Below are 16,839 nucleotides of genomic sequence, written 5' to 3'. Positions count from 1 at the left end.
AAAGATGAACATATTAGTATTATACACTAAAGCATTTTTGTGGGGCCTAGAAGGAAATGATTTTTAAAGAAATTAAAGCATTTTTGTGGGTCCCTAAAAGTAACGTGGGCCTGTGTGTATTGAGTCTAATGGATAAATTGGCCCTGGGTATATCTGTTTACGTTCTTCCTGAAGCCTTTTCTACCAATAGGATGGTGTCGGGTGCATTTTTCCTCCAGGAATCTGGGCTTGAACTGTTTTCTAATACCTCACAACAACCGGCTACCATCCTTAACTTCTCCCACTTGGAGAAGTTACCCTAATCACTGAGGGCCAGGTGAAGGGTTAGCATAAACTTTACCAGAGATCAGGGCACTGAAGCAAAAGAGTTGGGTGGTTCTGAAGACCACTCTCTGAAATCTCCAGTTCCAGATGGCTTTTAGGCAGCTGGCCTGTAATAAGAAAAGAAAACTTCCTTTTAGTATCCATGTGCAATCAGTGTGGCCAAAAAAATTCTAGTTAATAACCATGGTATTGAGTTACAATCCTGCCTGTTTCCGTTAGGGGGTGGCTCAAGCCCTCTGCCCCCTTTTGATTTCTCACTGCTCTGCTTGAGTCCTACCCCAGTGGGACACTGCACCAAGGCTCAGGACAAAATTCATTTCTTCATTCATTCAACAAATATTTATTGAGTAACTACTTTGTGCCACTAGTATTTGCTTTTCTGACATATTTTGTAATATTTATGTAAAAAACACTGTCATTATTATTATGCAGTAATCTCCCTTTAAGAACTGGTATGCCGTACCCAAGAGTAATAGGAAGTCACACAGAAACTCTATGATCCACACAGTTGTCTGACCTATACTTGGATGCACAGAGCATCAACTAATTGTGCTGTGCTATGTCGTCTATCCTGTATTATTGATCTATGTTTTCTTTTCTTGCTTTATCATTTCAGCATATATCTATAATATTATCCAATGCTTAATGTATACGTGTATATATACATATATATTTAACTTTTATTAATATATGAATAATAAACTTATTCCCCTTGGATCTATAGCAAGTATGATTTCTCATGAGCTCCCTTCTGTTGGGATTTCATCAAATCTATTAACATTTTTAAAGCGTTTTTAGACAAATAAGTTCTGTAAATGTTCATCCAACACCCTCATGTTACACATGAAAACACTGAAGGTTGAAGAGTCTAAAGTAACATTCAAAAGGACAGAAGCAGAGCCTGACTTTGAAACAAGAGCTTTTTCCTGTTTACTTTTTTACTTTTGTAAACCTCCAGGCTTTCAAATCCATGCTGCGTTGTTGTCGATGATAGAATATGTGACATGACCAAGCCTAGCTGCCGCATCTGTACTCATCCAGAGCTACCCCAATATAACCACCAACATAAAAATTGTGCATTTGCTTTGCAACTGAAGCTTTATTGCTCTTCCAGCCAGATTGCTACCCCAAACCCTTCCCATATAGAAATTCTCAATGGCCACAGCTGGGCTCCAGAGATGGATGATGTAGGCTGTATGGGGAGGGGGGGTGGTGGTAGTGTGTGTGTGCACGTGCACAGTGCATATACACAGTTGACCACAGCCAGACCAGGCAGTGAGGTGGATACAACACAAATCAGTGCAAATCTCCCAGATAGTGGGGTTATCTTTGTATAAGAAGCCTGGCACTTTTCCATCTAGGAGTTTCTGAATATTGGCTTTAATAAGCAGGCACATTTTGTGTTCTTATGAACTAGGACACTAATCAACTGGCCTCTGCAGGACCTATTATCAAACACTGGGAATATCATAATGTTATGATTTATGGTGCTGTTTATTTGCACAGGAAGTATGGTGATAATCCCTTAGTGGAAACTTAATCCCATGGAGTTCTCTGTGGATTGTATTATATCACTAGCTATTATTAGTACCATATTTCTATTCAGTACCCAAAGAGTACCATGCCAGGTTCTACAGCAGAAATCTTTAAACCAGAATGAGCCTGGCTTCCCAAGGGGTACACAAACAAGGAGGATTTAAGTAAATCTGTGTTCAGATTCTCAACTCTGACGTGCACTTTCCTAAAACCAATCTGCCTACAAATGTGTCCTTCTCCCATTTTATAAAAGAAATCATACCTTTTATAACTTGACTCTTATTTATCATTAGGCCTTGCCTCTGTATGTAAAAAACATCAGTGGGTGTGCCAAACAGAGACCATCCAAAATATTGGTTTAGATCTTGACAACTTGAATGCTTCAAATGATAGTGTAACAAATCTGTTTCAAGTCCAGTGGTTTCCATTTCTCTCTTTTCATCAGCTTTGATGAAGACCCATTTAAGTTGTCAGATGCTAGACCATTGACTAAATGTTGATAATACATCACTATGTAATTTGGGACATGAAACTTGGAAGGAATTCAAAGAATTGAGAGACATTGCTATAATAAGCTTCCATTTCCATTTACTTAGTCATATGAATAAAAGTCCTTAATGCTTAAAAAGCCTCAAAAAATGAAATTTAGGAATAGAATTGATGCTGAACTTGTTTGATTGTATCAATAAATAATATTCATACAAGGTTACATGAATAGGGCAAAAGCCCCTCTTCTCATGTAGAGATGCATCTTCAACAGCATTTTAAATAGGGAAGTTTAAATTACTTATCAAAATTTGTAGTATGTTTATGCTATTTTATTTAATTGTGTACTAAAAGTAATTGTCATGCTAACTCAATCAAAAAGGTGAAAAATTTAGCAGAGATTTATGGTTTCAGAAAATTGCATCTTTTACATTTCAACTTAATTATGTTTTTATTTGTGTAAAGAAGTATGACATAGTGATCAATAAAATACTTTAACCTTAAAAATGAATTAGATTTAAATTCTGTAGAGGAAGTGAAATAGAAATAGGTATTAAAGAAGAGAAAATGAATAATATAAAATTCCCTATTATTAGAAACTAGTTTATGTTTTTTTAAGTGATAAGTGTTATCAGATCATGATCGTATTTTATTCCATTGGATAAATTCTAGGAAATGATGTTATATTTATTTACTGTAAAAGGCCAGTCTTTATAATGTACTGGAAATTCCATCTTTTATTTAAAAACTTATGATGAAAAATTTTAGCTCTCCACTTAGAAAGGTTCAAGAGGTTATTTAGTTTTTCAGAATTTTTTTGGAGGTACAGAAGCAAAAATATTGCTGGTGAAGAGCACAGTAGTGTAGCCTAATGAAGGGGACCTCAGTATTTGCCTTTGAAACTCTACTGCGTTTCTTCTCGGGTAGATTGGAGGAGGATCGCAGTGTTTTTAATCTAGTGGTGCTCTTCCTGTGCCCTTAGAAAGTGGTTTTCTTCCTGTACAGAGTATTTCTAGGGGTTTCTCTGGCTTTGGGACCAGCTCAAGGAAGTGTGTTGGGACAATGACCAGGTGAGGCTCCTATTCCCTATCTCCATTCCCAACTCCTCCCACTATCCCAACAGAGCTGTTTTATGGTTTAACTTGTTTGTTTAAACTTTTCATTATGGTTTGGTTTAAACAAAATAGAGAGAGAGAGAGATAGAGTGCTAGTTTTGAACATTTTAGGGTTTTAGAGGACTGGTAAGTGCTTCTGATCAAGACACAATATCTAAGAAAGGAAAATGCAAATCATTGTGTGTCCCCTGCTTTAATCTGACCATACTTTTCTGTTTTTTAAAATCAAATACCAAGAATCACCTCTCATAGAATATTTGAGAGCTGTAGGAAACCGTAAAGATTACCCCAAATCAATTAGGCATTTCTCCAGCATTCTTCAGCAGGTCTGTTGGACTATGGATGCTCGAGATGGGACCACCATCACTGCCTATCACTGAGACTCAGCGAATTTAGATGATTTGCCGAAGCTTCCGCACTGGAATGCATGTTGGGTTAACACAGTGATTCTTATTTTCACAGAACTCGTGTACTCCTTTGAAAGTCTGATAAAAGCCATAGTCAGGATTCTTTTTTAAAAAATTGCAGACTTGCAACTTTTTAGACAATTTCAGAAGGTTCATGGACCCCAAGTTCAAATCTCTGTGTTAACTGTAAGGCAGCACCTTCACTCACTGGCAACTGACAAGGGTGTTGTGTGTGGGTGTGGAGGACGAATGATGCTTAAAAATCTTCATTCGAGTAATAATTTCCCTCTGAAACTTCCTTGGGGTGGGTAAGCCTTCTCACATCTGCCCCTGCTCTCAGTGTCATCTTTAAGACAGGGGTCTACATTGGTGAAGAGTTAAGGATTCTGTCCTGGTGTTTGTTACTAAACAAGTTACATGTTGAAACAGCAGGAAATGCCTCTCTAGGAGGAGCAGCTGTGTGCTCTGCTAATTTTTACCTTAATGTTCTTTGGCAACCTGCTTCAAACTGGAAGTCACTGGGAAGGAGTCTGAGATGGGGTCATTAGAATAACATCCTATGCCTGTGTAAACCTTCATGAAGGCTGCTTTGCACCGTGGTAATCTTTAATTTTACTTTTCAAATGACTAAAAGTGATTGCAGGGTGAAGAGAGAGGCAGAGACAAAGTAGAAGGAGCCAGAAGTGTTTTTCCCTCGACCTTTGCATAAAAAGAGGTAGTAAATGCCAGTAGGAATCCCATGGCTGCCAGCATTCTGGGTGGCTTACAAAGTTGGCAGGAATGGTACCATAGAAAGGCGATTGGGGGAGGGGCGGAGTCAAGATGGCATACTAGGAGGATGTGGAATTCGCATCTCTGCACAACTAGGGCACCTACCAGGCACCGGTGGGGGACCACGGACATCTAAGGGGACGGGAGGAACCTCCAGCGACCGGGTAGGACGTGGCACATTGGGGGGAGTGAGGGGGGAGGAGAAGTGGAGGCAGGACAGGACTGGCACCCACACACCCTCACCCAGGACCTTGCCTCCAAACTGGGCAACTCCACACTCCGGCGCTGCCTCTCCCCTTCCGCACAGGTCCTAAGCAGAGGCCCCACCCCATGCTTGAACGTCGCCCTGCTAGGCCCTGCCACCAAGGCCTTTTCTGGCTGCATGGGTCCTGAGCCTAGGCCCCACCCACACCTAAACCCCACCCCTGCCTAACTTTCACCCCCACCTAAACTCTGCCCCCCATAGCCAAGGCTTTTTTTTTCGTTTCTTTTTTCCTCTTTTAGATTGGGGTTTTGTTTTACCTTGTTGATTCATTGTTGATTCATTTATATTTTTATGTTTTCTAATAAATCTTTTCTTTTTCTAATTTTATTTTATTCTTTATACTTTGTTATCGTTCTGCTCTTTTGGGCTTGTTCCCCTCTTTTCATTTTTTTTCTTTTTTCTGTTGTGGTTTTCTTTTACCTTGTTGCTGTTGTTTCAATTATATTTTTATTTTTCCTAATAAATTTTTTATCTTTCTAATTTTATTTTGTTTTTTATTCTTTCTTATTGTATTGCTCCTTTTTTTCTCTTTTCTTTTTTCTTTTTTTTTGCTGCGCCACACAGCTTGTGGGATCTTGGTTCCCAGGCTGGAGGTCGGGCCCAAGCTACTGTGGTGGGAGCTCTGAGTCCAAACCACTGGACTAACAGAGAACCTCAGACCCCAGGGAATATTAATCGGACTGAGGCCTTCTGGAGGTCCTCATCTCAGCACCAAGACCCAGCTCTATCCAACTGCCTTCAAACTCCATTGCTGAACGCCTCAGGCCAAACAACCAATAAGACAGGAATACAGCACCACCCATCAAAAAAAAAAAAAAAAAAAAGAAACAACAAAAAATATGTTACAGACAAAGGAGCAAGGTAAAAACCTACAAGACCAAATAAATGAATGAAATAGGCAACCCACCTGAGAAAGAATTCAGAGTAATGATAGTAAAGATGATACCAAATCTTGGAAACAGAATGGAGGAAATACAAGAAACATTTAACAAGGATCTAGAAGAACTAAAGAGCAAACAAACAGTGATGAACAACATAATAACTGATATGAAAAAATACTCTAGAAGGAATCAATAGCAGAATAACCAAGGCAGAAGAACGGATAAGTGAGCTGGAAGATAAAATGGTGGAAATAACTGCCAGGGAGCAGAATAAAGAAAAAAGAATGAAAAGAATTGGCGACAGTCTCAGAGACCTCTGGGACAACATTAAATGCACCAACATTTGAATTATAGGGGTCCCAGAAGAAGAAGAGAAAACAGAGGGTCTGAGAAATATTTGAAGGATTATAGTCGAAAACTTCCCTAAAATGGAAAGGAAAAGAGTCAATCAAGTCCAGGAAGCACAGAGAGTTCCATACAGGATAAACTCAAAGAGAAACACACCAGGACACATATTAATCAAACTATCAAAAATTAAATAAAAAGAAAAAATATTAAAAGCAGCAAGGGAAAAGCAACAAATAACATACAAGGGAATCCCCATAAGGTTAACAGCTGATCTTTCAGCAGAAACTCTGCAAGCCAGAAGGGAGTGGCAGGACATACTTAAAGTGATGAAAGGGATAAACCTACAGCCAAGATTACTCTACCCAGCAAGGATCTCATTCAGATTCGATGAAGAAATCAAAAGCTTTACAGACAAGCAAAAGCTAAGAGCAGCACCACCAAACCAGCTCTAGAACAAATGCTAAAGGAACTTCTCTAAGCGGGAAACACAAGAGAAGAAAAAGACCCACAGAAACAAACCCAAATCAATTAAGAAGATGGTAATAGGAACATACATATCAATAATAACCTTGAATGTAAATGGATTAAATGCCCCAACCTAAAGACACAGACTGGCTGAATGGATACAAAAACAAGACCCTTAGATATGCTGTCTACAAGAAACCCACTTCAGAACTAGGGACACATACAGACTGAAAGTGAGGGGATGGAAAAAGATATTCCATGCAAATGGAAATCACAAGAAAGCTGGAGTAACAATTCTCATATCAGACAAAATAGACTTTAAAATAAAGGCTGTTATAATAGATAAGGAAGGACACTACATAATGATCAAGGGATCAATCCAAAAAGAAAACATAACAATTATAAATATTTATGCAGCCAACATAGGAGCCCCTCAATACATAGGGCAAATGCTAACAGCCATAAAAGGAGAAATCGACTGTAGCACAATAATAGTGGGGGACTTTAACACCCCTCTTACACCAATATACAGATCATCAATACAGAAAATAAATAAGGAACACAAGCTTTAAATGACACAACAGACCAGATAGACTTAATTGATATTTTTATGACATTCCACCCAAAAGTGGAAGAATACACTTTCTTCTCAAGTGCACATGGAACATTCTCCAGAATAAATCACATTTTGGGTCACAAATCAAGCCTTGGAAAATTTAAGAAAATTGAAATCGTATCAAGCATCTTTTCTGACCACAATGCTGTGAGATTAGAAATCAATTACAGGACAAAAACAGTAAAAAACACAAATACATGGAGGCTAAAGAGTGCGCTGCTAAATAACCAAGAGACCACTGAAGAAATCAAAGAGGAAATCAAAAAATACCTAGAAACAAATGACAATGAAAACATTATGATTCAAAACCTATGGGACACAGCAAAAACAGTTCTAAGAGGGAAGTTCATAGCAATTCAAACTCACCTCAAGAAACAAGGAAAATCTCAAATAAACAATCTAACCTTACATGTAAAGCAACTAGAAAACGAACAAAGAAAACCCAAAATTAGAAGAAGGAAAGAAATCATAAAGATCAGAGCAGAAATAAGTGAAATAGAAACAAAGAAAACAATTGCAAAGATCAATAAAACTAAAAGCTGCTTCTTTGAGAGGATAAATAAAATTGATAAACCTTTAGCCAGAGTCATCAAGAAAAAAAGGGAGAGGACTCAAATCAATAAAATTAGAAATGAAAAAGGAGAGATTACAACTGACACTGCAGAAATACAAAAGATCATAAGAGACTAGTATAAGCAACTATATGCCAATAAAACAGACAACCTGAAAGAAATGGACAAATTCTTAGAAAAGTACAACCTTCCAAGATTGAACAGGAAGAATTAGAAAATATAAACAGACCAGTCACAGGTAATGAAACAGAAACTGTAATTAAAAATCTTCCAACAAACAAAAGTCCAGGACCAGATGGCTTCACAGGTGAATTCTATCAAACATTTAGAGAAGAGTTAACACTTATCCTTCTCAAACTCTTCCAAAAAATTGCAGAGGTAGGAACACTCCCAAACTCATTCTATGAGGCCACCATCACCCTAATACCAAAACCAGGCAAAGATATCACAAAAAAAGAAAATTATAGACCAATATCACAGATGAACATAGACGCAAAAATCCTCAACAAAATACTAGCAAACAGAATCCAACAACACATTAAAAGGATCATACACCATGATCAAGTGGGACTTATCCCAGGGATGCAAGGATTCTTCAATATACCCAAAACAGTCAGTGTGATACACCATATTAACAAATTAAAGAATAAAAACCATATGAACATCTCAATAGACGCAGAAAAAGCTTTTGACAAAATTCAACACCCATTTATGATAAAAACTCTCCAGAAAGTGGGCATAGCGGGAACCTACCTCAACATAATAAAAGCCATATATGACAAACCCACAGCAAACATCATTCTCAATGGTTAAAAACTGAAAGCATTTCTTCTAAGATCAGGAACAAGACAAGGATGTCCACTCTCACCACTATTATTCAACATAGTATTGGAAGTCCTAGCCACAGCAATCAGAGAAGAAAAAGAAATAAAAGGAATACAAATTGGAAAAGGAGTAAAACTGTCACTGTTTGCCAATGACGTGATATTATACATAGAAAATCCTAAAGATGCTACCAGAAAACTACTAGAACTAATCAATGAATTTGGTAAGGTTGCAGGATACAAAATTAATGCACAGAAATCTCTTGCATTCCTATACACTAACAATGAAAGATCAGAAAGATAAATTAAGGAAACAATCCCATTCACCATCACAACAAAAAGAATAAAATACCTAGGAATAAACCTACCTAAGGAAGCAAAAGACCTGTACTCAGAAAACTATAAAACACTGTTGAAAGAAATCAAAGATATCATAAATAGATGGAGAGATATACCATGCAACTGGATTGGAAGAATCAATATTGTGAAAATGACTATACCACCCAAAACAATCTACAGGTTCAGTTCAATCCCTATCAAATTGCCAATGGCATTTTTCACAGAACTAGAACAAGAAATTTTACAATTTGTATGGAAACACAAAAGACCCCGAATAGCCAAAGCAATCTTGAGAAAGAAAAATGGAGCTGGAGGAATCCGGCTCCTTGACTTCAAACTATACCACAAAGCTACAGTAATCAAGACAGTATGGTACTGGCACAAAAACAGAAATATAGATCAATGGAACAAGATAGAAAGCCCAGAGATAAACCCACGCACATTTGGTCACCTTATCTTTGACAAAGGAGGCAAGAATAAACAGTGGAGAAAAGACAGCCTCTTCAATAAGTGGTGCTGGGAAAAATGGGCAGCTGCATGTAAAAGAATGAAATTAGAACACTCCCTAACACCATACACAAAAGTAAACTCAAAATGGATTAAAGACCTAAATGTAAGGCCAGACACTATAAAACTCTTAGAGGAAAACATAGGCAGAACACTCTATGACATAAATCACAGCAAGATCCTTTTTGACCCACTTCCTAGAGTCATGGAAATAACAACAAAAATAAACAAATGGGACCTAATGAAAGATAGAAGCTTTTAAACAGCAAAGGAAACCACAAACAAGACCAAAAGACAACCCTCAGAATGGGAGAAAATATTTGCAAATGAAACAATGGACAAAGGATTAATCTCCAAAATGTACAAGCAGCTCATGCAGCTCAATATCACAAAAACAAACAACCCAGTCCAAAAATGGGCAGAAGACCTAAATAGACATTTCTCCAAAGAAGACATACAGATGGCCAACAAATGCACGAAAAGATGCTCAACATCACTAATCATTAGAAAATGCAAATCAAAACCACAATGGGGTATCACCTCACACCAGTCAGAATGGCCATCATCAAAAAATCTACAAAGGATAAATGCTGGAGAGGGTGTGGAGAAAAGGGAACCCTCCTGCACTGTTGGTGGGAATGTAAATTGATACAGCCACTATGAAGAACAGTATGGAGGTTCCTTAAAAAACTACAAATAGAACTACCATATGACCCAGCAATCTCACTACTGGGCATATACCCTGAGAACACCATCATTCAAAAAGATATATGTACCACAATGTTCATTGCAGCACTGTTTACAACAACCAGGACATGGAAGCAACCTAAATATCCATCAACAGATGAATGGATAAAGAAGATGTGGCACGTATATACAATGGAATATTACTTCAGCCATAAAAAGGAACGAAATTGAGTTATTTGTAGTGAGGTGGATGGACCTAGAGACTGTCATACAGAGTGAAGTAAGTCAGTCAAAGAGAAAAACAAATACCGTATGCTAACGCATATATATGGAATTTTAAAAAGCAGTACTGATGAACCTAGTGGCAGGGCAGGAATAAAGACGCAGATATAGAGAACAGACTTGAGGGAACGGGCAGGGGGAAGGGGAAGCTGGGATGAAGTGAGAGAGTAACATTGACATATATACACTACCAAATGTAAAATGGATGGCTAGTGGGAAGCAGCTGCATAGCACGGGGAGATCAGCTCGGTGCTTTGTGTCCACCTAGAGGGGTGGGATAGGGAGGGTGGGAGGGAGGCTCAAGAGGGAGGGCATATGGGGATATATGTATACATATAGCTGAATCACTTTGTTGTACAGCAGAAACTAACACAACATTGTAAAGCATTTGTACTCCAATATAGATGTGAAAAAAATTTAAAAAAAAAAAGGAAAGATGATTCTGTTCTCCTGTCTATGTTGTAGACCACAGCCTTGCACTTTTAGAGGCAGAACCTACAATGTCCCTCCCTAGACCCTCTGTCTTCTGCCTGGGTCCTGTCTGATTTCTCTCCTTCCTTTACAGTTCAGTTTTCTTAATTTCCTTGCCTCCCCTTTCCTCTCCAACCCCCAGTCCCACCAGACTACAAAACTGCTCCTGCTGACTTTACCCCTGACATCCTAATTACCAAACCCAATGAAGTCTTTCCATCATTATCTTCCTTGACCTTTCTGCAGCAATAAATATTACTGACTATTTCCTTTTGCTTAAAATGCTTCCCTTGGTTCTTGATTCTTTTCTGACATCTTGAGCAACTGTTCTGAGTCTTCTCCTGAATCCACATCAACCCTCTTGCAGAGATAGAGATAGAGATTCCCCTCGGTTCCTACCTCCCTGGCCCTGTTCTCTTATCACTCTTCTGCTTTCCTAGGGCCTCCTTATGGTCATCTGTTTGCCAGTGGCTCTCCATCAGCATCTCCATCCCTGACTTTCCTCCTGAGCATGAAGTCTGCAATCCAAATGCAAACCAAATATATGAGCACACACAGCTGGAGGCAGCTGCTGGCAGAGGCTTCTCAGGGCAAGGGATATGACTTACTCATGTCTGAATCCCAGCCATAGTAGAGAGCAGATGCTTAATCCTTAATAAATATGTTATAGATGAATGAATAAGTGAAAAATGGCAAGGGAATGACTGAAAGTAAGATAGAGGCGTGCTGAATGGGAAATTGTTGGAGAAATATGTGATAATTAGAACTAAGTACAATATGGTTACAGCAGTGATCGTATCAAATGTAAAAGTGAATTATGATTAGGTAAAAGAGTATAATACGGCTGTGCAAAAAAATATGTTCTCGGCACTTGGTCTCATTCTCTTTGAGTATGAGAGAAACAAGGGGCATGATGGCTCACATCCCATGTGAGAGAACAAAGGAGAAGGACTCACTCACTTAACTCCATGCGGATGGCAGATGGGGATAAGTGGAGAAGTGGGGGAATCAGGACCTGCCATAGCTGGTGTGTCTCAGGAAAGCCTGGAGAAGCATCAAATAGTGGCAGCTCTTAGAAGAGGGAGAGGTGAAGGCAAATTCCATGTAACTCTCTGGAGTGGGTGTGTCCCTTTGAAAGGCTCCAGCACCAAAGAAGGCTTGTATAAGGGATGCATGTTCTTATGAACAGACAGTATCACTGACCCAAGCCCCATAACCTACCTGCCCACAGAGACCCTGAAGTCCTCCATCAGGTGGGACCAGGGAGGGAAGACCAAGGATCCCTTCATATCAATCTGCCATCATATCCTATTGACTTTACCTTCTGATGTGATACCTGGCCATTCTCCAGATTTCCACTTTATTGCTGCAGCATTAATTCAGACATTATCATTTCCTTCCTGGACCAGAGAAATCATCTTCTCACTGGTCTCTTCTTCTCAAGATTACCCATCTCCAGTTCTTTATCTCTAATGCTGTCTGAATGATATTCCTAACACAAAATCTGATCATATTGCTTCACTACTTAAAACCCATCAGCTGTTCCTACTCCCTGAGCAGTACATACCAGCTCCTTAAGATGACACTGTGAAGCTCTTCAAGATGAGGCTTCTTCCTATTTGTCTAGTCCCATCTCCTGCCATTACTCCTCAATTACACCCTGCCCCCACCACAATTCTACGGTGCATTTATAACAAGACATCTTGTACTTTCCAGAATGCACGGTATGTTCCCCATGTTCTTTTTATGCCCAGAGCACCCTCTCCTTCTGTGGGTGCCTCGCTCTGAAAGTCCAAGAGTCTCCTCCTCAAAGGAGCCTTCCCTATTACCAATCCCTTCCTCCGCACCCCAAGATAGGCACGCCCTTGTTATTGCCTGTGTTCTTTCCCATTATTTATTTCAATAACTATCGATTTATTAAGTGCCTACAATGTGTCAGGCACTGTTATAGGCACTGGCAGTTAAAATGGTAAAAGAAGACACGATTCCTTTCCTCATGAAATGTACATTCTGTGGAAGACAGACAATGAAACAAACACCAATATATACACAACAGTACTGAACGAGTAAACATAAAAAATAGAAGACAGTGATAAGTGCTAGGTAGAGAATTAAAGCCAGGTTATGTGATAGAGTGACGGGGTGGTTATATTAGACAGGGAGGGAGGTCAGGGAAGACCTCTCTAAAAAGGTGGCATTTAAGCTGAGAGCAGAATGACCAGAAGAAACCAGTGAGAAGCAGGAGGAACAGCATTAAAGACAGAAGGAAATGCTAATGTGAAGGCTTTAAGGTGGAAGGAAAATGTGGAGTGTTCAAAGAACATGAAAACATCAGTGTTGCTGGAATGGAATGAGCAAGGGTAGAAGAGTATGAGATGAAGCTGGGGACAGATCACTCTGGGCTTTAGGAACTAAAACAAGGGGGTGAGCTTTTTGTTCTAAGTGCAAGACAAATGGGGCAGCAAGTAGATTTTAAGAGAGGTAGTGATGTGGTCTGATTGCTGCTGAAAATTGGGAAGTCCTAGAGGTTAGTTGAAAAGAAGCTGGTCTGGAGTCAGATCTGGTGAGTTTGAAATGACAGTTGCAGAAGGGATCCAATTGCCAGGGTTTTGAACAGAGAAGCGTCCTGAATAGATGCATCTAACGATGGTGTTTCTTTTTTGTAATTTGAGGTAATATTATAATCTGTAGTCTTTCAAATTAAAAAGCAGCAAGTCTACAGGTGGTTTTAAACAAGTGATTTCTCTTCAACATTTATTTACATATACTTCTAGCACACTGCTAGGTGCGTGGTGGGGCACCGAATAAATATTTGCAAATGTTGGATATTATAATATCTACAAAACCAGTTTGTTTTATCTTAGAAATTTCTTATGGGAAAGAAAGGAAATTAAAGAGGGTCAATGAGAGTACAAAGGGGGAAGGCAGATATGAGAGTCATTGAAGAGACAGAACTATACAACTTGTTGGTGGCAGAGTCTAGATTTTCAAGGCAGTACAACTGATATCATATTATTTCCCTTAAGTTTATGGGTGATGGTGGTAATATAGCACAGATATTAGTGGCCTCAGCCTAAAGGCAGAAAATGAAACAGTGAAACAAAGAGTTCTATAAGCCAAATAGCAAAGCATATATATATATATATATATATATATATATATACACACACACACACATATATATGTATTTAGACTCCTGATCACCGTTATTTAGGATGAAATATTAGCATTAAATATAAAGTAGCATACTGAAAAGATTTTTTAAGCCATTTGGACCATGGCTGAGCTATAGCTCTACAAATATAAATGATTCATTTTGTGTATTTGACTTTATAAAATTTCTGTTTTGCTTTTCAAACAGAGAAATGAGTCTCTTAGAAGACAATGTAATAATAAATTCCACTTATGAAACATCATGTGCCTACCCTCTAATGTCAGGTCCAGAGTCTTTTCCCAGTACTGCCTGTTATGTAGTAAGTCACTGTGATGTTTGAGGGTTTGATTAATAAGCTTCCACTTACAAAATTCTGAAACTGCACTTTCTAAGAGCTAGCAGCCAGCCCAGGAGAGCGTGAACAATTTAATTACATTTTGAAAAATAGGTAATGGAAGGAAGAGTAAGAACTAGAATCAACAGACCTAAGATGGTTAAAAGGTATAAATGGAAATGAATCCAGACCTGCTTCTTAGTCCACTCACACCCTGACTAACATTGGCATAATTTAACTGTAAGTTCCCCGTCTAGCGCTCCCGCAACTCTGAGATCCATCTGATTGAAAACACCCCACCAGAGAAAGCTTAATATCTTTCCTCAGGTCCTAGGGTTAATTGAAGCCACTCTGAACTTGAAGTTGAATTTTCACATAGAGTTCGAGGTTCCGGAATCCCAAGAGACAAATGTGCTCAAGGGCAAAGGAAGAGGTCTTGTCATTGAAATATTCAAAACAATTCCAGGGCTGGAGTTCTTAGCACTTCATTGCAGAGTTTCAGCCTAGTTTCAGGATGCCAGTGGAGGAACTTCTGAGCTTAAAGCATAGGAGGTGAAAGGGTGGGGTTCTTAACTGGGGACCCACATGGAGGTCTGGGGACTCCCTGCAGTTATCCATAAAGCTCAGTGTTTATGTGGATGTCTGCATTTTCATCTGGGAAAAGGAGTTGTACCTTTTGTCAGAATCTCAAAGAACTCCATGATTCAATCTGTTAACATTCCTCTAAAATAGAGGAGGATCCCAAAGAGAATAGACGGAAGAAAGAAATAACTGTTCATTCATTTAAGTTGACCAATACAGGAAAATTTTGCAAGAGATAAGACAAAAGTAAACCACATTCTTACATCACTGGAGTTCAAACTCAGGACAGACTCAAACTCCTTCCTCTCCTTTTCATCATCGTTTTATCCCTATTCTCCCCTACCTGGAAAATCCTCATTACAAGTATTTGAACATTGTACTATAATAAAGCAAAGAGATGGAGTGAATTGGGTATAAGTGCTACTTTCTTCTGGTATCCCATAGAAAGGGGCTCAAAAACAGGGACAGTCTGGTTCCTCTCTAGCCACAGACTGCAGGATTGTAGACCCTAGGACTGTATGAGATATGCCTCGTAAGTCAAGGGAAAAACTCTGTGTGTGTCTTATCTAGGATAATGTTAATGAGTTCAAGAAAGCCTTTTTCCTTGGATCTTCCCTGGATCCCAAATCCCACTAAACCTCAAGAATTTTCTCTTTCTCGTAACAATAACAGCTAACATTTACTAATCCACAACTATGTGCCAGGCTCAGACCTAAATGCTTTTCAGTGTAAACTTATTTTATCCTCACAATGAAGCTACAAAGTAGAGTACTATTATTCTGTCCATTTTATAAATGAGGAAACTGAGCCACTAACAGGACTGAGAGCTGAGGCAGAAATGGGAACTGTGTGAATACTCCACATTAGTCCCAGCAGACTCCTAGGGGTCAGAGAAAGAAAGAGGCGAGCTGGGGATGAGAAAACATTTAACTGTAGTCTTGTCCCAGGGCACTTACTCAGCCTTGCATTCAACCCAGACAGAAGAGCAATCCTGGAGAAGGGGGTTGAGGGTTAACCAAGGTTTGCTCCAACAGAGTCCCTGTAAGCCCTGCTAGGAAAAACAGCAGCTGTGGAGTCAGAGGACGGAAGTTCAGATCCAGACAACATCAAGCCTAACAGTATACCTTAGGTAAAACACCTAGCCTCTCTGTAAGACACAGCAGCTTCATTTGTAACATGGACATAGCAACTCACAAGGATGTTGGGAGGGTCAAAGTGGACAGCAGGTTTTGAAATGCTTACAAACTCTAAAGGGCTACTCAACATAAAGCTCCATGATTTCGGCTCTTCCTCATTTTCGGAAGCTTTACCTGCCTGGCTCAGCTCCAACCACTTCAACCCAACCACTTCCCATAGCAAAGAGAAATGAACTTACCATCTCTTCTGTGACACAGCCAGCTTACTGCCGTCTGTGCAACGCAGACTTCTTATAGTCTTGCTGCCTCCCCTCAGCTGTCAGGCTGTTTAGAAAAGCAACTTCCTATTCACTTTCCTGAAAGTCACCACAGCCCTTCCCGTGAAGTTAGAATGTAGATAATACAGGAGCAGTGTTGGCAGCTTAGAAATAACAGTCACAGAGGAGGCGGGCGGCGGAGGAGGGGGGGGTTGCCGACTTCCATGGGAGGTGGTCCACAGACAGGGGTGAGTGCGAATCACTCCTGGACATTCCAGGCTGAGTAGTGTAGGAATCGTACCCACACCCACAGTGGTCAGGTTTCCTTTGACGATGATATGAGCTCCAATTTAAGGTCATATATTGGAAAACTCACATTGTCTTAATCATAATGTCTTAGTGTAAGTTTTCCAGTTACTGTGAAGTCTCAGTGAATGTTTTCTATTCCAGCAGGCTTCTGATGGATAAGGGACAAATATA

The 16,839-nt window shown here is 39.4% G+C and overlaps 1 protein-coding gene across 2 annotated transcripts in view; it reads right to left on the bottom strand.

Moving 5' to 3' along the window:
• The window catches only part of SELP (selectin P), a 45,380-nt gene extending 28,904 nt beyond the window's left edge, over window positions 1–16,476 (bottom strand). For both annotated transcript variants that reach the window (XM_061185740.1, XM_061185741.1), the window contains exons 1-2: window positions 16,342–16,476; window positions 341–431 (exon numbers count right to left, since the gene is read on the bottom strand). In XM_061185740.1, coding sequence (XP_061041723.1) covers window positions 341–431; window positions 16,342–16,344 — 94 coding nt within the window. In that variant the 5' untranslated portion in view covers window positions 16,345–16,476. The remainder of the gene's footprint in view (window positions 1–340; window positions 432–16,341) is intronic.
• Window positions 16,477–16,839: the final 363 nt, after the last annotated feature.

The sequence above is a fragment of the Eubalaena glacialis genome, chromosome 3 (assembly GCF_028564815.1).
Source record: "Eubalaena glacialis isolate mEubGla1 chromosome 3, mEubGla1.1.hap2.+ XY, whole genome shotgun sequence".
Lineage (NCBI taxonomy): Eukaryota > Metazoa > Chordata > Mammalia > Artiodactyla > Balaenidae > Eubalaena > Eubalaena glacialis.
The sequence above is the reverse complement of the archived record's forward strand: the minus strand, read 5'-3'. Positions and strand labels throughout refer to the sequence as shown.